The sequence below is a fragment of the Nomascus leucogenys genome, chromosome 18 (assembly GCF_006542625.1).
Source record: "Nomascus leucogenys isolate Asia chromosome 18, Asia_NLE_v1, whole genome shotgun sequence".
Classification (NCBI taxonomy): domain Eukaryota; kingdom Metazoa; phylum Chordata; class Mammalia; order Primates; family Hylobatidae; genus Nomascus; species Nomascus leucogenys.
In genome coordinates, this window is record NC_044398.1 from 24,437,955 (window position 1) to 24,456,884 (window position 18,930).

General features: G+C 37.9%; 1 protein-coding gene across 3 annotated transcripts in view; it reads left to right on the forward strand.

Annotated features, from left to right (window-relative positions):
- Positions 1–18,930, forward strand: part of ADK (adenosine kinase) — a 581,536-nt gene that overhangs the window by 248,141 nt on the left and 314,465 nt on the right. For all 3 annotated transcript variants that reach the window (XM_003271274.4, XM_003271273.4, XM_003271272.3), the window contains exon 6: positions 2,762–2,870. In XM_003271274.4, coding sequence (XP_003271322.1) covers positions 2,762–2,870 — 109 coding nt within the window. The remainder of the gene's footprint in view (positions 1–2,761; positions 2,871–18,930) is intronic.

Genomic DNA, 18,930 nt, shown 5'->3' on the forward strand with positions numbered 1-18,930 from the left:
TACTAAATTGTTTTACTATGCTAAATTGCTGTCTTAAAGAACAGTTATGGCTGGGTGTGGTGGCTCATGCCTGTAATCCCAGCACTTCGGGAGGCCGAGTCAGGTGGGTCACCTGAGGTCAGGAGTTCGAGACCAGCCTGGCCAACATGGTGAAACTCCGTCTCTACTAAAAATACAAAAATTAGCCAGGTGTGCACCTGTAATCCCAGCTACTCAGGAGACGAAAGTAGGAGAATTGCTTGAACCTGGGAGGTGGAGGTTGCAGTGAGCCGAGATCATGCTACTGCACTCCTGCCTGGGCAACAGAGCAAGATCTGTCTCAAAACCAAAGAGAGAGAGAGAACAGTTATGATAATATTAGATCTTCTAGATGTCAAAAACTTAACTTTTATACCAATTTTATGGTTATAGTGATATTGTTGAGATGATATGGGAATCAAAAATTGGGGAGAAATCTTCAGTATCTAAATCATTATCTAAATTCTGGAAGCTAATACAGTTGGATCAGTTGTTTTAGATAGGTCCAGTAACCTTTGCTGCCACTATCAAAAACTCAGAAATTGGCCGGGTGTGGTGGTCACACCTTGTAATCCTAACACTTTAGGAGACCGAAGTAGGCTGATCACTTGAGCTCAGGAGTTTAAGACCAGCCTGGGCAACATGGCGAAACTCCATCTCTACCAAAAATACAAAAATTAGCTGGGGATGGTGGCATGTACCTGTGGTCCCAGCTGCTCGGAAGTCTTGCTTGAGCCGAGGAGGTTGAGGCTGCAGTGGACTGGGGTCGTGCTGCCCACTGCACTTCAGTCTGGGGAAAAGAGTGAGCCCCTGTCTCAAAAACAAAAAACAAAACAAAAGATTTCAGAAATTGAAGTGTTTGAGTAATGCAGTATCTTTCTTGATCCAGGTTCTTCCTCTTCAAAGTCAGAATCAAATACATTGGGATAATAAGAATACCCATGTTTTTCTGGTCGGGCGTGGCGGCTCATGCCTATAATCCCAGCACTTTGGGAGGCTGAGGCGGGTGGATCATTTGAGGCCAGGAGTTCGAGACCAGTCTGGCCAACATGGTGAAACCCCACCTCTACTAAAAATACAAAAAAATTAGCCGAGCATCGTGGCAGGCACTTGTAATCCCAGCTACTTGGGAGACTGAGGCAAGAGAATTGCCTGAACCCGGAGGCGGAGGTTGCAGTGAGCCAAGACGGAGCCATTGCTCTCTAGCCTGGGCAACAAGAATGAAACTCCATCTCAAAAAAAAAAAAAAAAAGAATACTTGTATTTTCTTTTGGAGGAACTGTGTAGTTTCCCATCAAAAAGTAGTTTTATTATCAGAATAGAGTTTAGTATCTGGTACCAGAAGTGTTTGCTTTTATTTAGTAGCCATTTTGTCAAAATTTTCCTAAAGTCATAATTACTAAAATATTTTTATAAATTAGGTCTAAATTTTCTTAAGTTTATAACATAGTTAGTTTGTATATGAATATGTTGATGCATATTACTCTTTCTTTCCTTCATTTACTTAAACATAAACAGATGTATCCTTTAGTAGTAAATTGGCAGATAGATGAGTGGAAATACGTTTTGGAAGAGAATTGAGGGTTTTTTTTTTTTTTTAACAGTGTAATCGAACATATTACCAAAGTCTGAAATGATAAGATTTTTTTCGTAAGCTATAACTGTTACAATTTAATTAGAAAAAGAGAAAAATTGGCAAGTAATTTTTTAAATTCTGGAGCAGTATGAGGAAGGAAAGTATTTTTATTTATAATGTAAATAATTATTGTATTTAATTAAACAAGCCAGGTGACACTTGTAGCAGGATTTTATTTATTTATTTTTTCTTAGAGATGTGGTTTTGCCTTGTTGCCTAGGCTGGAGTGCAGTGGTATGATCATAGCTCATTGCAGCCTCAAACTCCTGGGCTCAAGCAATCCTCCCACCTCAGCTTCCTGAGTCCCTAGGACTGTAAGTGTACACCACGACCCCCAGCTAATTTTTAAAATTATTTTGTAGAGATGGGATCTGGCTGTGTTGCCCAGGTTGACTCAAACTCCTGGCATCAAGCAATCCTCCCGCCTTGGCCTCTGAAAGAGCTGGGATTTCAGCTTTGAGCTACTGCACCTAACCTGTAGCAAGATTTTAAATGCAGTATCCTGCTTAGATATTCCATTTCTAAAACTGGACCAGTCAGGGGACTTTTCAACTATAGAAAACAATTCTAATTGATTTCAGTCCTTAGAATGTAATGGTTTACGCATTAATTCCTCTTAGTGAATATGGTCTGCATTTATAAGTGTCTTTTATGAAATTAATTCCATACTTGGCTTTTAAAGCCTTTGATTAAATAGACAATTATAGTATGTTGATATTTATTTTTATAAAGATATTTTTCTACTATAAAAAATGTTTTTAGTTGCATAGATTTCTTTTTATATAATGAGTTAGCCTTATTTCTTAACTGCATTTTGAACTATTAAGGTGTAAAAAGTAGGTCCTATTTTACTATCAAAAGGCAACTTAAATGCCAATTTCTTTCTCAAAATGCCAGGTGTTGTTCAGAATAAAAATTATCATAGATGCCTCAGAAAGTTCTCAAAACAAAATTAGTAATTATAATTATTTAAAAATCAATAACATTAGTTTTGAAGAATTAATTAAATGTAAATTTTAAACTTTGCAAAAAATATTGGTAATTATCTATAGAAATATATGCCAAGTTTGGCTATAATATTACTTGCTTATTCTTTGGTTATTTTAGGTCCCTCGTAGCTAATCTTGCTGCTGCCAATTGTTATAAAAAGGAAAAACATCTTGATCTGGAGAAAAACTGGATGTTGGTAGAAAAAGCAAGAGTTTGTTATATAGCAGTAAGTACTTACCTAATTCAAATCTCTGGTACATATTTACATGATGTATTGTAGTTCTTGTCTGATATATATTTTAAAATAATTATCTTTTATTTACCCTGCAAATTATTTACCTATCTCAAAGCATATGTTAGATTCACTATTGTGAATATAGAACAGAAATAATTATCTTTCTATGGGTAACATAATTTGTATTATTTATCTTCATGTCTACCTATTTTTGGGTACATTATGCATAGGTGCTTCCCAACCAAGCACAGAATTCTATATTAAATCAGTTTCCTAATATATTTTAAAATAATTCTACAAACTTACATCTTACATTTGTAGGCAACTTGCATTGTGCAGGAAAATATTAGTAGTATAAATGTTCACTGCAAATAGTTTGAGCTGAATTGCTTAAAAAACTTAATTGCTATTTATTCCATAGTAATTACCATGACACCTCTTAATTTAATATTTCAGAAACATTGATCATGACAAATCTCTTAAATCTCGGAATAAGGGCAGGGTGTAATTTGAATTATTAAGTCTTCTGACATAAAAATAATTGGTTAAGAATTTATTTCTAAAATAGGACTGTACTAAAAATTCTTCTGAATTAATCACCCCATGATTACCTTGTTTTTATTTAATATGTGTTAAATGTGGCTTTACTCAAATAAGTAGATACCTATGAAAAATTAAAAGCATCTCGTATGCATGTAATACGTGGTTTTGGTATAACAGCTGCTGCCATTTCACTACCTGAGCTCTGTGAAATAGCTGGTAAGATGTGTAAAAAATTGATTATCCTACTAGGAGGAATATGTTTATTTAAAATATAATTATTTCTTTCAGTCTAATGTTAATGTGTCCTACAGCATGTTTGTGTGCACTGTTCTAGGCTTTACAACATGGTTATTGATTCCTCTGTATACCAAATCCTACCCCTTTATAACTGTCAAATAAATGCTTACATTGAGAAGATTATATAATGGAAAGTTATGCTATCTTTTCTGCCAGTATGTGAGAAAAACATTTCAAGAATTAAATATTTTACCCCTTTATTATTTCCATTTCATTTTATTTCTCAAATTGGTCTCATGTTCGTTCCATTTTTCAAATCTTGATACTATATTTCTTGTAGTGTGATTCTTTAGAGGGGATTTATGTACTATTTCAAACCATCTTACACTTGAAAGTCTGATTTTCAAAAAGCACCATGTTTAGAGTTTGGCATAATTTATATATACTTGTTGACTATGAAATAAGACAGTGTATTCTGATGAAAAAGTATATTTAACTTGACAATTACGGTCTTCTGTGTTTCAACATATAGTTGTTCAATCCTGAATTGTGAGCTAACTTGCAAACAACTTATAGTTGTAATGATTATACAGTATAACACGTCTAGCCAACTTTGGGTGAATGAAACTTTTATGAAAGTATAGATTCAACTTGCAGACAACTCATAGTTTTAGCATTTATGCACTATATTGTATCTAGCCATATTTGGATGAATGGAGTTTTATAGTAGTATTAAATATTTATACTTACGTGCAATTTTTTACAGCGTAAAGTGATCAGCTTTGGTCAAATTAGTAAGGCAAATGAGATTATTTTTGAGATTTGGGTGGTGTATTCATCCAGAAGAAATAACAAAATGGATTTCAGTTGTTATCTATGATACAAGTGTTAGCTTGTAGCTTCTGTTTCAGCAGTTTCATTAAAAGAATGATCTCTTACGTTGCCAGGTAAATCTATACTCTTCTCATAGCTTGGCTAATTCCAAAATAGTTCTGAAAATAGTAGACTCATATTGGATACCGGGGATGCTGTATATTCTTAGTGAACATTCAACAAATATTTACTTGGTGAATAACTAAGAGCATAATTCATATTCACTGAAATCTGTAAACTTCCTTTTGAAATAAAATGTTATTTCCACAAAGACACTGCAGGTTTTGCAAATCTGTAATTCCCTTTGATTTCAGATCATTCTGAAATGATGTGTAATCTAATCTAGTTTTTTCTTAGCATATGGTCAAACCATAAATTAAGTGGGCTGCCCCATACTTTCTGGTTCTATGAGGTCAGCAGTCTCATTACATTATCATCATAAACTAATGAGGTTTAAGAAGTTAAAGTTCTGGGGGGCTCTTTAATTCTAAAATGTTTTTGATCTAAGGAAGCAACTCAGTTTATCTATTCAACAAATTTCCGTAACTAAAACATCTCTCTGCATCACATAAGCTAAACCAGATCTACATACTCAGCTCTGCTTCTTCACACTGTTCTCTAAACTAGCAGTGTTTCATGAATATTAAGAAAATTCCAAACCTCCTTCATTTTCTTCACCATATAATTTACAGAGTAAGTTCACACTGGAAACCTTCCTGATTGAAAAGCTAAAATTGAATATGGATACACCAGCATCCTCTTTTGGTTTAAATACAGTGTCAAGATCTTTTAAAATTTATTTTTTACCTTTCATAATAAATGTCTCATTTTATGCCACGTAAACTAAGTTTTTCCTGTTTAAACCAACTTCTCAGATTCTTTGTTAGCAGGTAGTTAGGGACTACTGGTTATGGTGACTAGGTAATTATGTTTTTGAAAACATAAGTCTCAGGTTCTCTTCACCTTAGAATCAGATTGGGATATATCTGTTTTTTTCTCACTGAAGAAATAATATTTCCTGGCATAGTGGTTTATGCCTATAGTCCCAGTGCTTTGGGAGGCCAAAGCCAGTGGATTGCTTTTGGCCAGGAGATCGAGTCCAGCTTGGGCAACAAGTAGGTCTCTAAGGACTTGCTTTATGAATCTGGGTGCTCCTGTATTGGGTGCATATATATTTAGGATAGTTAGCTCTTCTTGTTGTATTGATCCCTTTACCATTATGTAATGGCCTTCTTTGTCTCTTTTGATCTTTGTTGGTTTAAAGTCTGTTTTATCAGAGACTAGGATTGCAATCCCTGCTTTTTTTTTGTTTTCCATTTGCTTGGTAGATCTTCCTCCATCCTTTTATTTTGAGCCTATGTGTGTCTCTGCATGTGAGATGGGTCTCCTGAATACAGCACACTGATGGGTCTTGACTCTATCCAATTTGCCAGTCTGTGTCTTTTAATTGGGGCATTTAGCCCATTTACATTTAAGGTTAATATTGTTATGTGTGAATTTGATCCTGTCATTATGATGTTAGCTGGTTATTTTGCTCGTTAGTTGATGCAGTTTCTTCCTAGCATCGATGGTCTTTACAATTTAGCATGTTTTTGCAGTGGCTGGTACCCGTTGTTCCTTTCCATGTTTAGTGCTTCCTTCAGGAGCTCTTGTAAGGCAGGCCTGGTGGTGACAAAATCTCTCAGCATTTGCTTGTCTGTAAAGGATTTTATTTCTCCTTCACTTATGAAGCCTAGTTTGTCTCGATATGAATTTCTGGGTTGAAAATTCTATTCTTTAAGAATGTTGAATATTGGCCCCCCACTCTCTTCTGGCTTGTAGAGTTTCTGCAGAGAGATCTGCTGTCATTCTGATGGGCTTCCCTTTGTGAGTAACCCAACCTTTCTCTCTGGCTGCCCTTAACATTTTTTCCTTCATTTCAACTTTGGTGAATCTGACAATTATGTGTCTTGGAGTTGCTCTTCTCGAGGAGTATCTTTGTGGCATTCTCTGTATTTCCCAAATCTGAATGTTGGACTGCCTTGCTAGGTTGGGGACGTTCTGGATAATATCCTGCAGAGTGTTTTCCAACTTGGTTCCATTCTCCCTGTCACTTTCAGGTACACCAATCAGATGTAGATTTGGTCTTCTCACATAGTCCCATATTTCTTGGAGGCTTTGTTCATTTCTTTTTACTCCTTTTTTTTCTCTAAACTACTCTTCTTGCTTCATTTCATTCATTTGACCTTCAGTCACTGATACCCTTTCTTCCACTTGATCAAATCAGCTACTGAAGCTTCTGCATGTGTCACGTAGTTCTCGTGCCTTGTTTTTCAGCTCCATCAGGTCATTTAAGGTCTTCTCCATGCTGTTTATTCTAGTTAGCCATTCATCTAATCTTTTTTCAAGGTTTTTAGTGTCTTTGGGATGGGTTCGAACATCCTCCTTTAGCTCAGAGAAGTTTGTTATTACCCATCTTTTGAAGCCTTCTTCTGTCAGCTTGTCAAAGTCATTCTCCATCCAGCTGTGTTCTGTTGCTGGTGAAGAGCTGTGTTCCTTTGGAGGAGAAGAGGTGCTCTGATTTTTAGAATTTTCAGCTTTTCTGCTCTGGTTTCTCCCCATCTTTGTGGTTTTATCTACTTTGGTCTTTGATGATGGTGACCTACAGATAAGGTTTTGGTGTGGATGTCCTTTCTGTTTGTTACTTTTCCTTCTAACAGTCAGGATCCTCAGCTGCAGGTCTGTTGGAGTTTGTTGGAGGTCCACTCCAGACCCTGTTTGCCTGGCTATCACCAGCAGAGGTTGCAGAACAGCAAATGTTGCTGCCTGATCCTTCCTCTGGAAGCTTTGTCTCAGAGGGGCACCCAGTTGTATGAGGTGTCTGTTGGCCCCTACTGGGAGGTGTCTCCCAGTTAGGCTACTCAGGGATCAGGGACCCACTTGAGGAGGCAGTCTGTCCGTTCTCAGATCTCAAACTTCGTGCTGGGAGAACCACTACTCTCTCCAAAGCTGTCAGACATGGACATTTAAGTCTACAGAAGTTTCTGCTGCCTTTTATTCAGCTATGCCCTGCCCCCAGAGATGGAGTCTACAGAGGCAGGCAGGCCTCCTTGAGCTGCTGTGGGCTCCACCTAGTTCGAGCTTCCTGGCCACTTTGTTTACCTACTCAAGCCTCAGCAATGGCGGGCACCCCTCCCCCAGCCTCGCTGCTGCCTTGCAGTTTGATCTCCAGCTGCTGTGCTAGCAGTGAGCAAGGTTCCATGGGTGTGGGACCCTCCGAGCCAGGCGCGGGATATAATCTCCTGGTGTGCTGTTTTCTAAGGCTGTTGGAAAAGCGCAGTATTAGAGTGAGAGTGTCCTGATTTTCCAGGTACCGTCTGTCATGGCTTCCCTTGGCTAGGAAAGGGAATTCCCCAACCCCTTGCGCTTTCCAGGTGAAGTGATGCCCCGCCCTGCTTTGGCTCGACCTCCACGGGCTGCACCCACTGTCCGACAAAGCCCCAGTGAGATGAACCCGGTACCTCAGTTGGAAATGCAGAAATCACCCGTCTTCTGCATCACTCATGCTGGGAGCTGTAGACTGGAGCTGTTCCTCTTCCTTTTTTTGTTTTGTTTTGTTTTGAGATAGAGTCTTGCTGTGTCATCCTGGCTGGAGTGCAGTGGTGCAGTCTCTGCCCACTGCAACCTCCGCCTCCTGGGTTCACAGCATTCTCATTGCCTCAGCCTCCCGAGTAGCTGGGACTACACTTGCCCGCCACCATGCCCGGCTAATTTTTTGTATTTTTAGTAGAGACGGGGTTTCACTGTGTTAGCCAGGATGGTCTTGATCTCCTGACCTTGTGATCCACACACCTTGGCCTCCCAAAGTGCTGGGATTACAGGCATGAGCCACCACGCCCAGCCTAATTGTTTTTGTTTTTATCAGCTTTGTTAATATATGTCTCACAACTTACAATACATACATTTTACTTCTACTATATATTATAAACATTGTAACCTTGCTGCTATTTTTGTTTAAATTGTCAAATATATATTTTTAAAGGCTTAATAAGAAAAAAATCATATTTTTACTCAGGTATTTATCATTTCTAGTTCTCTTTATTCCTTTTGGTTAGAATTAGATTTCCATCTGGTATCATTTTCCTTCTGCCTAAAGGGCATTCTTTAACATCTCTTGTATTTGGATCTGTTGGTAATAAATTCTTTCAGCTTTTGTATGTTTGAAAACATCTTTATTTCACCTTCATTTTTGAAAGGCATTTGTGCCAGGTATATAGTTCTAGTTTGACAGTTTTTTAGTACATGAAAAATGTTACCCCATTGCCATCTTACTTGCATAGTTCTTGATAAGAAATCTGACATTCTTTTCTTCTTCAGTATTTCACATGCCCCATTCCCCAAATTTTGCTGCTTTTAAGATTTTCCATATGAGACCAGGTGCAGTGGCTCACACCTGTAATCCCAGTGCTTTGGGAGGTCAAGATGGGAGGATGGCTTTTGAGGCTTGGAGATCAAGATTAGCCTAGGCAACATAGTGAGACCCCATCCCTACAAAAAATACACACACACAGAAAATTACTCATTTTGATCAGTTTAGTTATGATGGGCCTTAGTGTATTCTTCTTCATGTTTCTTGTGTTTGGGTTTCGTTTAACTTCTTAGAGGTATGGGTTTTTAGTTTTTATTATGTTTGGAATATTTGCAGCCGTTATATATCTTCAAATTGGTTTTCTGACCCTTTTAGGCCACTTGAAGTTGTCTCATAGCTCACTGACACTCTTTTTTAATTTTGTCTCTTTCTGTATGTTTTATTTTGGATACCTCCTTTGCTGTGCCTTCCATTTCACTAATATTTTCTTTTGTAATACCTGAACTGTTATTAATCTCATCAAATAAATAAAGCTAAATATTTCTTACTACTGGGGCAAGACTTTTCTTAGTACTCCATGGCACAGAGCACTAAGGGGTCCCTAATCCCTGATACTGCAATTGTATCAGTTCCTGTTAGGAACCAGGCCACACGGCAGGAGGTGAGTAGCAGGCCACCAAGCATTACCACCTGAGCTCCACCTCCTGTCACATCAGCAGAGGATTCTTATAGGGGTGCAAATCCTATTTTGAACTGCACAAGCAAGGGATCTAGGTTGTATGCATCTTATGAGAATCTAACTAATGCCTGATGATCTGAGGTGCAACAGTTTCATCCTGAAACCATGCCTCCTACCCCTGTCCGTGGAAGAATTGTCCCTGGTGCCAAAACTAGTCCCTGGTGCCAAAAATGTTGGAGACTTTGATGAGAAAAATGGTGAGTTTTTCTGCTCTAGGTCTTGGAAACAGCCACTATTTTCAAATGTATATGTGCCTCAGGTACTGTTCCCTCTATTATTTTTTTCCTCTTAATACTTTCGGATCTTTCTTTCCCAGGTACTGACCTTAAGAAAAGACCCTCTACGGAATTCCAGGTTTCTCTGTAAATCTTTCTGTTCTCTGATATTGTGGTCTTTCAGTTCTTAACTGCTCTGAAATTCCCAGACTCTCAGTTGTATTTCCTCAACTCACTGGAATCTACTACAATTCTCCTCCTTATACCATATTCTGGAAACTCTTGCAATAAACTGCTGTAGTCATATGGCTGACCTCCATTGTTTCCCATCTCTCAGAGTTCCGTATTTTTTATTCTTGATGTCCAGTGTATTAAAAACCATTGTTTCTTGCCTTGTGTCTAGTTTTGCTATTGTTGTTTCATGATAGGGAGTAAATCTAGTTTCTGTTCCTCTGCTGTCTTCTGCTTTCCATTGTTTTTGAAAGGAAGCCTGCTGCCATTCTTATCATTGTTCCTTCTTACCTAATATGTCTTTTAACCTCCTCTATCTGCTTTTAAGATGTTTATCACTGATTTTTTTTTTTTTTTTTTTTTGAGATGGAGTCTTTCTCTGTCCCCCAGGCTGGAGTGCAGTGGCGCGATCTCGGCTCACCGCAACCTCCACCTCCTGGGTTCACGCCATTCTCCTGCCTCAGCCTCCCGAGTAGCTGGGAATACAGGCGCCCACCACCACGCCCGGCTAATTTTTTGTGTTTTTAGTAGAGACGGGGTTTCACCGTGTTAGCCAGGATGGTCTCGATCTCCTGACCTCGTGATCCGCCCGCCTCGGCCTCCCAAAGTGCTGGGATTACAGGCTTGAGCCACTGCACCTGGCTGTTTATCACTGATTTTAAGCAATTTTATTATGATGTACCTTGGCATAGTTTTATATTTTGTGTGGTTTGGGTTTGTTATAGTTTCATTCACTTTGGAAATTATTTTACAATTAATTTTCTCTTTCCATCTCCATCTACCTTTTGGACTCTGACTAAAATAATAATAATAATAAGAGGAAGAAGAAGAAGCCACTTGTAGTTGACCCATGTCTCAGTGATTCTGTTTTCAATATTTTTGTTTTTCTATCTGTTCTTCATTTTGAATAATTACTCTCTCCCCTATTTTGTCTTTTCTTTTTTTATTTTTATTTTTAGTTTTTGAGATAGAGTCTTGCTCTGTCACCCAGGCTGGAGTGCAGTGGTGCAATCTTGGCTCACTACAACCCCCGCCTCCCGGGTTCAAGTGATTCTCCTGCCTCAGCCTCCTGAGTAGCTGGGACTACAGGCACGCCTCACCACACCTGGCTAATTTTTGTATTTTTAGTGGAGATGAGTTTTCACCATATTGTTTAGGCTGGTCCTGAACTCCTGACCTCATGATCCTCTTGCCTCGGCCTCCCAAAGTGCTGGGATTACAGGCGTGGGCCACTGCGCCTGGCCTCTTCCTTTTTTTTTTTTTTTTTCAGACAAGTTCTCGTTCTGTTGCCCAAGCTGGAGTGCAGTGGCACAATATTGGGTCAATGCAACCCCTACCTCAGCCTCCCAAGTAGCTGGAACTACAGGAGTGCACCACCATGCCTGGCTAGTTTTTGTATTTTTTCTAGAGACAGGTTTTGCTGTGTTGCTCAGGCTGGTCTCAAACTCCTGAACTCAAGCGATCTGCCTGTCTCGACCTCCCAAATTGCTGGGATTGCAGGCATGAGCCGCTATGTCCGGCCTTGAATAATTTCTATTACTATGAAGTTTACTAATTATTTCGTCTACAATGTTTAATCTGCCATTAATCTCATCCAGTTGACATTTTATCTCTGACATTATAGTTTTCATCTCTTGAACTTTGATTTGGACCTCTTTTACTCATGCCATATCTCTACATAGTATGCTTATGTTGTCATGTGCTCATGGAATGTTGTTATAACAATTGTTTTAATATCCATGTCTACTAATTCTATCACTTTTTTAAATCTGATTACTTCGGTATTGGTTTTTCCTGATTACCTGGGTATGGGTTGTTTCCTCATACGTGTGTACTGAAGACTCCAAAGGAATCCCTTGCATAGCTCGAGTTCTCACTTTCCACCTCTTTCTTCTCCAAGCAGCTCTCTCCTCTCCAGTACTCTGCCCCAGCATGTGGTAGCCAGCTTGGCCCCCCTGAATGGAAAACACTTGACTCTATTTAGGTTCTTCCTTCCTGCTCTGCAACCTGGGAACTCTAGTCAAGGTGTAAGTTTGAGTAATTGTAGCACTTATTGTGCCCCTTCTTTGATTATTATCCAGTGCCTGAAAATTGTGTTTTCATATATTTTGTTCATTGTTAGTTGTTTAAGATGGGAATATAAATCTACTCCCTGGTCCTTCATAGTGGTTGGAAGTGCAAATCTCTAGGTTGATTTTGGTTTTTCCCTTTTTCAGGTAACTCGCTTTTTTTTTCAAGATTGCCTAATTTTTTTGTTTGAATTTGAGTCTTGGTCTGTTGCCCAGGCTGGAGTGCAGTGACACAATCTCGGCTCACTGCAACCTCCATCTCCTGGGTTTGAATGATTCTCCTGTGTCAGCCTACCCAGTAGCTGGGATTACAGGCACCTACCACCACGCCTGGCTGAGTTTTGTATTTTTTTTTTTTTTTTTTTTTTTAGTTGAGATGGGGTTTCACCATTTTGGCCAGGTTGGTCTTGAACTCCTGACCTCAAGTGATCCACCCGCCTTGGACTCCCAAAGTGCTGGGATTACAGGCATGAGCCACCGCCCCCAGCCTGAATTTGAATTTGATAATAACTATGATTTATCTCTATGCAAATTCTGTATTGAGTTTTCCTTGAACAATGTATTCATTTTAAACTGTAGATTTCATTCCCAGTTAACTTTCTTGTCCCCAAATATTGTTTCTCCTTTACTTGACCTATTGGAGTGTCAGAAAATAACCATAACCATCACTGATAAATGTGTTATGAGGAATATTAGAGTAAAAGCGGAAATTCCAAGTTGTGGTGAGAAAGTACAGTAGACCCTTGAACAATGTGGGGGTTCTGGGCACTGACCTCTTCGAAAATCCACATACAACTTTTACCTCCTCGAAAACTTAACTACTAATAGTGGGTAATTGGAAGCCTTACTGATAATGTAAATAGTTGATTAACACATATTTTGTATACGTATTATATTCTGTATTCTTACAATAAATTAAGCTAAAGAAAAAATAATGCTATAATATCATGGAATGAAAATATATTTATTATTAAGTGGAAATGGATCATCATAAAGGTCTTTATCTTAATCATCTTCACGTTGAGTGGGCTGAGGAGGGGAAGAAGAAGAGAAGGAGGGGTTGGCCTTCATGTCTCAGAGGTTGGCAGAGGCAGAAGAAAATCTATGTATATAGGTTGACCCGCACAGTTCAAATTCATATTGTTATACTATCATTCGTAATCTTAAATTCATCTTCAGGTTGATTTAATGTCAGAATTCCCTCAAATATTATTCTAGATTCTATAAAATGTTCTAGATACCATTTTATCACTTAAAAATAAATGTGAAAGCTCTCAGCTAAGATATAGTTGTTCATCTGTGTGTATTTACTAGTATTGTAATTTTTTGTAATTTCTTAGTCACCTCTGCATAGTGTTTGGATTACATTGTGAGTACAGTAGGATTTTGTTTAGAAATCTATGCATTATTTCAAATAACATCTCTTTATGATAGGAAAAAAGGTTCCAAGTTTGAAATAACACTGTAAAGAACTAATCACCTTGCAAGTTTAGGCTTATTATGGGGAAATTTTTAAACTTTAGGTGTTAAAAAAATATTTAAGAAATAGATTTTAACAAACTTTCAGTACCTTGTGACTTACCCTGCATAAACAAGGTCAGCCAAATTTGTACCCTGTTTCATGGAATAGAAATCAAACACTGTAAGTGAAAGAATAATAAGTCGTATCTTGTCAATAATTTTGTGAGAATATGAGACTTGCGGTGAGTTTTCCTTCAGCACTCATGCCTATTTTCTTTTTTAAATTATTTTTTCAGTTCCTACGTCTTATTACAGGTCTTCTCTTTTCCTCTCTTCATTTATTTATAACTCTGTCTTGACCACTTAACATCTGTTTTCAGCCTAGAATTTTACTACTTTAGAGAATGTGGTTTTTGTGAGGGCAGAGTTTTCAAATGTCACTAATGTTTGCTTCTGGAATAAGGGAAATATGATTATAGGTCAGTAGAAGAAACATGGTATGAAGAAATGTACAGCCTTGGCGGTAAGCAATAGAATTCATACTTACAAAGAAATAGAAGTATATGTATATTAAAGGCAAGTAAGAATCACTACCAAATGTTTATGTTTTACATCTCCTGCTTTGTTTGCCCTATAGGTTTTTCATACCTATGCCATGAGTAACAATTTTTCTTAGTAAAACTTTCATTTATGCTCAGTTACAATTAAATATCTTTATCAGTAATCTAAAAGCAATAAAGCCCTTAAAATGAGGTAGTGGGATAAATTATAAGAAATCTCATCTAAGAAATCATGTATTTGAAATTTTACGTGTCGGTAATGTGGTTTGTGTCCATTGAATTAACAAGTTAGAATGAATTTATAATTAAATAAATAATTTCTATTTTTTAGGATTTGGTTATCTTTTGGCAGTATTTACCAGAAGATATGGTTACACTAAAACGTAACTAGAAATTTAAAAAGATTGCTCAAAATTTCATGCTCAGAATTTAGAACGTGTCATCTAGTATTCTTTGCTCTGTCATGAAAAGATTTGAGAAAGTTTCAGTGAAAGTGAATTAAGTTGTTTTGTAATGGTAACCTAATAGAAATTGAAGTAATATTTTTTTTTAAAAAAGGTAAGTATTACTTATTTAGGCCAGGCACAGTGGCTCATGCCTGAAATTCCAGCCCTTCGGGAGGCTGAAGTGGGTGGATCACCTAAGATCAAGAATTTGAGACCAGCCTGGCCAAAATTTTTAGTAGAGACCAGACCATCTCTACTAAAAATACAAAAATTAGCCAATCATGGTGGTGCACGCCTTAGTCCCAGCTGCTGGGGAGGCTGAGGCAGGAGAATCACTCGAACCCAGGAGGCAGAGGTTGCAGTGAGCCAAGATGGCGCCACTACACTCCAGCCTGGTTGACAGAGCGATGGACTCTGTCTGAAAACAAACAAACAAACAAAAACGTACTTAAACTGATGGCTTTAAACCTTATTAGACTATGGAACAAGCGTTTGTAACATGGAACAAGCCTTTGTAATCTATGATGTTACAATAGGTACACTTTGGCAGAGTAAGTGAACTAATGATTTTTTAAATAATTTAAGCTAGTCTGTGAATGACAGTTGATTAAATAATGTCACAGCTCTTTATATATAACATTAGAGTTCAAAGTATTTTTGGAATTTATTAATTTATAATGTTCTTCTGAGATTATTAAAGAGGTGGGATAGCTAAACTGTGTCTCACCTTTTATCATTGTTCCAAGTGCAGTTTTGAACTCGTATGTGTTAGAACTCCCATTATATTGGTCAAATCGATGATCACCATATGATCACCATATGATTTTATTCCTGCATTTTTGCCTCAAATTTTTAACTGTCCTATTCTGGACTGCTTCATTAACTTCATTAGGGATTAACTATGAATGTTTAAGCCTTTATTTTACAATGTCCTTGCAGGTGTCCTTAACTATTTCATTTATAAATACAGAGAATAAAATGAAAAAAAATCTGTAGAGTTGTTTGTTCTATTTGGAGCTTTTCATGTTGGTGTAAAATTCCTGACACTTTCATCCATGTCCCTACAAAGGACATGAACTCATCATTTTTTATGGCTGCATAGTATTCCATGGTGTATATGTGCCACATTTTCTTAATCCAGTCTATCGTTGTTGGACATTTGGGTTGGTTCCAACTCTTTGCTATTGTGAATAGTGCCGCAATAAACACACGTGTGCATGTGTCTTCATAGCAGCATGATTTATAGTCCTTTGGGTATATACCCAGTAATGGGATGGCTGGGTGCAGGAAATCAACATGGCACATGGATACATATGTAACAAACCTGCACATTGTGCACATGTACCCAAAAACTTAAAGTATAATAAAAAAAAAAAAGAAAAAGAAAAAAAAAATTCCTGACACTTAACACACATGAATCTTTTTCATTCATGTTTAATAATTTTATTTGAGAGTCACTTCAAGTAAAGCCCAAACTGTGTTAACATTTGAGTTAAGCAAAGACATCTTTGCTTAACAATAAAGCAAATATCACAATAAAGCAAGTCACATGAATATTTTGGTTTCTGAATTTATATAAAAGTTATGTTCACACATCTTTAAAAATATACATACTTTAATTAAAAATACTTTGTTGCTAAAAAATACTAATGATCATCTGAGTCTTTAGCGAGTAATAATCTTTTTGCTGTTGGAGGATCTTGCACCAGCGCTGATGGCTGCTGACTGCTCAGGGTGGTGGCTTCTGAAGGTTGGGGTAGCTGTGACGATTTCTTAAAATAAGACAACAATGAAGTTTGCAACATCAATTGACTCTTCTTTCATAAAAGATTTCTCTGTAGCATACAATGCTGTTTGATAGCATTTACCTACAGTAGAATTTCTTTGAAATTGGAGTCAGCCCTCCCTAACCCTGTTCTTGCTTTAACAATTGTGTTTATGCAGTATTCTGAATTTTTCGTTGTCATTTCAACAGCATTCATAGCGTGTTCACCAGGAGTAGATTCCATGTCAAGAAACCACTCTCTGTGTTCATCTATAAGAAGCAATTTCTTACCCATTCAAGTTTTATCATGTGATTGCAGCAATTCAGTCCTGTCTTCAGGCTTCACTTCTAATAGTAGTTCTCTTGCTGTTTCCATCACATGTGCAGTGACTTCTTCCACTGAAGTCTTGAAGCCCTCAAAGTCATCCATGAGTGTTGGAATCCACTTCTTCCAAACTCCTATTAATGTTAATATTTTGACCACCTCACATGAATCATGAATGTTCTTTTTTTTTAAAACAGGGTTTTACTCCTGTCACTCAGGCAGGGAAGTGCAGTGGCACAATCACTGCACATTGCAGTCTCAACCTCCCAGGCAGTCTCAAGCAATCCTCCCACCTCATCATTTGTTTTATTTTTGTGGAAATAAGGTCTCACCATATTGGCCAGACTGGTCTCCAACTCCTGGGCTTAAGTGATCTTCCCACTGCGGCCTCCCAAATTGCTGGGATTGTAGGTGTGAGCCACCATGCCCAGCACGTGAATGTTCTTAATGATGACTAGAATGATGAATTTTTTCAGAAGGTTTTCAATTTAGTCTGCCTGAACCCATCAGTTGAGTCACTATGGCAGCTATAGCCTTATGAAATATATTACTTAAATAAGATTTGAAAGTCAAAATTACTCATTGATCCATGGGCTTCAGAATGAATGTTTTAGCAGCCATGAAAACAACATTCATCTCCTTGTACGTCTTCATCAGAGCCCTTGAGTTACCAAATGCATTGTTAATGAGCAGTAGTATTTTAAAGGGAATCTTTTTTTCTGAGCAGTAGATCTCAACCGTGGGCTTAAAATATTCAGCATACCAGCCGGGTGCGGTGGCTTATGGCTATAATCCCAGCACTTTGGGAGGCCAAGGCGGGAAGATCACCTGAGGTCAGGAATTTGAGACCAGCCTGGCTGACACGGTGAAACCCCATCTCTACTAATAATACAAAAATGAGCTGGGCATGGTGGTGCACACCTGTAATCCCAGCTACTCGGGAGGCTGAAGCAGGAGAATTGCTTGAACCCTGGAGGCAGAGGTTGCAGTGAGCCAAGATCGCGCCATTGCACTCCAGCCTGAGTGACAAGAGTGAAACTGTCTCAAAAAAAAAAAAAAAATTCAGCATACCATACTCAAACAGGTGTGCATTCATCCAGGCTTTGTTATTTCATTCATAGAACACAGGCAGAGCAGATTTAGCATAACTCTTAAGGGCTCTAGGATTTTTAGAATGGTAAATGAGCATTGACTTCAACTGAAAGTCACCAGCTGCGTTAGCCCCTAAAAAAAAAAGAGTCGTCCTATCCTTTGAAGCTTCAAAGCCAAGCATTTACTTCTTTTTAGCTGTAAAAGTCTTCGATGGCATCTTCTTCCGGTAGAAGACTCTTTTGTCTATGTTGAAAATCTGTTGTTCAGTGCAGCCACCTTCATCAATGATGTTAGCAAGATCTGGGTAACTCATCAGCACCTGCTATTTTACCTTGCACTTTTATGATATGGAGATTGCTTCTTTCTTTCAACCTTACAAATTAGGCTCTTTTAGCTTCAGACTTTTCTTGCACAGCATCCTCACCTCTCAGCTTTAATAGAATTGAAAAGAGTTAAGGTTGTGCTCGGGATTATGCTTTGACTTAAGAGAATGCTGTGCTGGTTTGATGTTCTATACAGACCACTAAAACTTTCTCCATGTCAGCAATAAGCTTATTTCACTCTCTTATTCATGCGTTCACTGGAGTAGCACTTTTAATTTTCCTTAAGAACTTTTTCTTCGCATTGATAACTTGCCTGTTTGTTGTAAGAGGTCAAGCTTTCAGCCTGTCTCACCTTTTGATATGCCTTCCTCACTAAACTCAATCATTTCTAGCTTTTGACTTAAAGTGAGAGACATGCAACTCCTCCTTTCACTTGAACACTTAAGAGACCATTGTAGAATTATTAATTGGCCTAATGTCACTATTGTGTCTCAAGAAATAGGGAGGCCTTAGGAGAGGTAGAGAGATGGGGTAATGGCCAGCTGGTAGAGCAGTGAAAACACAACATTTATCAGTTAAGTTCACCTTCTTCTATGGGTGTGGTTTGTGGCATCCCAAAACAATTACAATAATAATATCATAGATCAGTGATCACTATAAAAGATATAAAAGTTTGAAATATTGAAAGAATTACCAAAATATGACAGAGATCCAAGTGAGCACATTCTGTTGGAAAATAATGACACCATACTCAAGGCAGGCTTGCCATATACCTTTTATTTGTAAAAAAATAAAAAATAAAAAAAGGTATCTGTGAAGTGCAA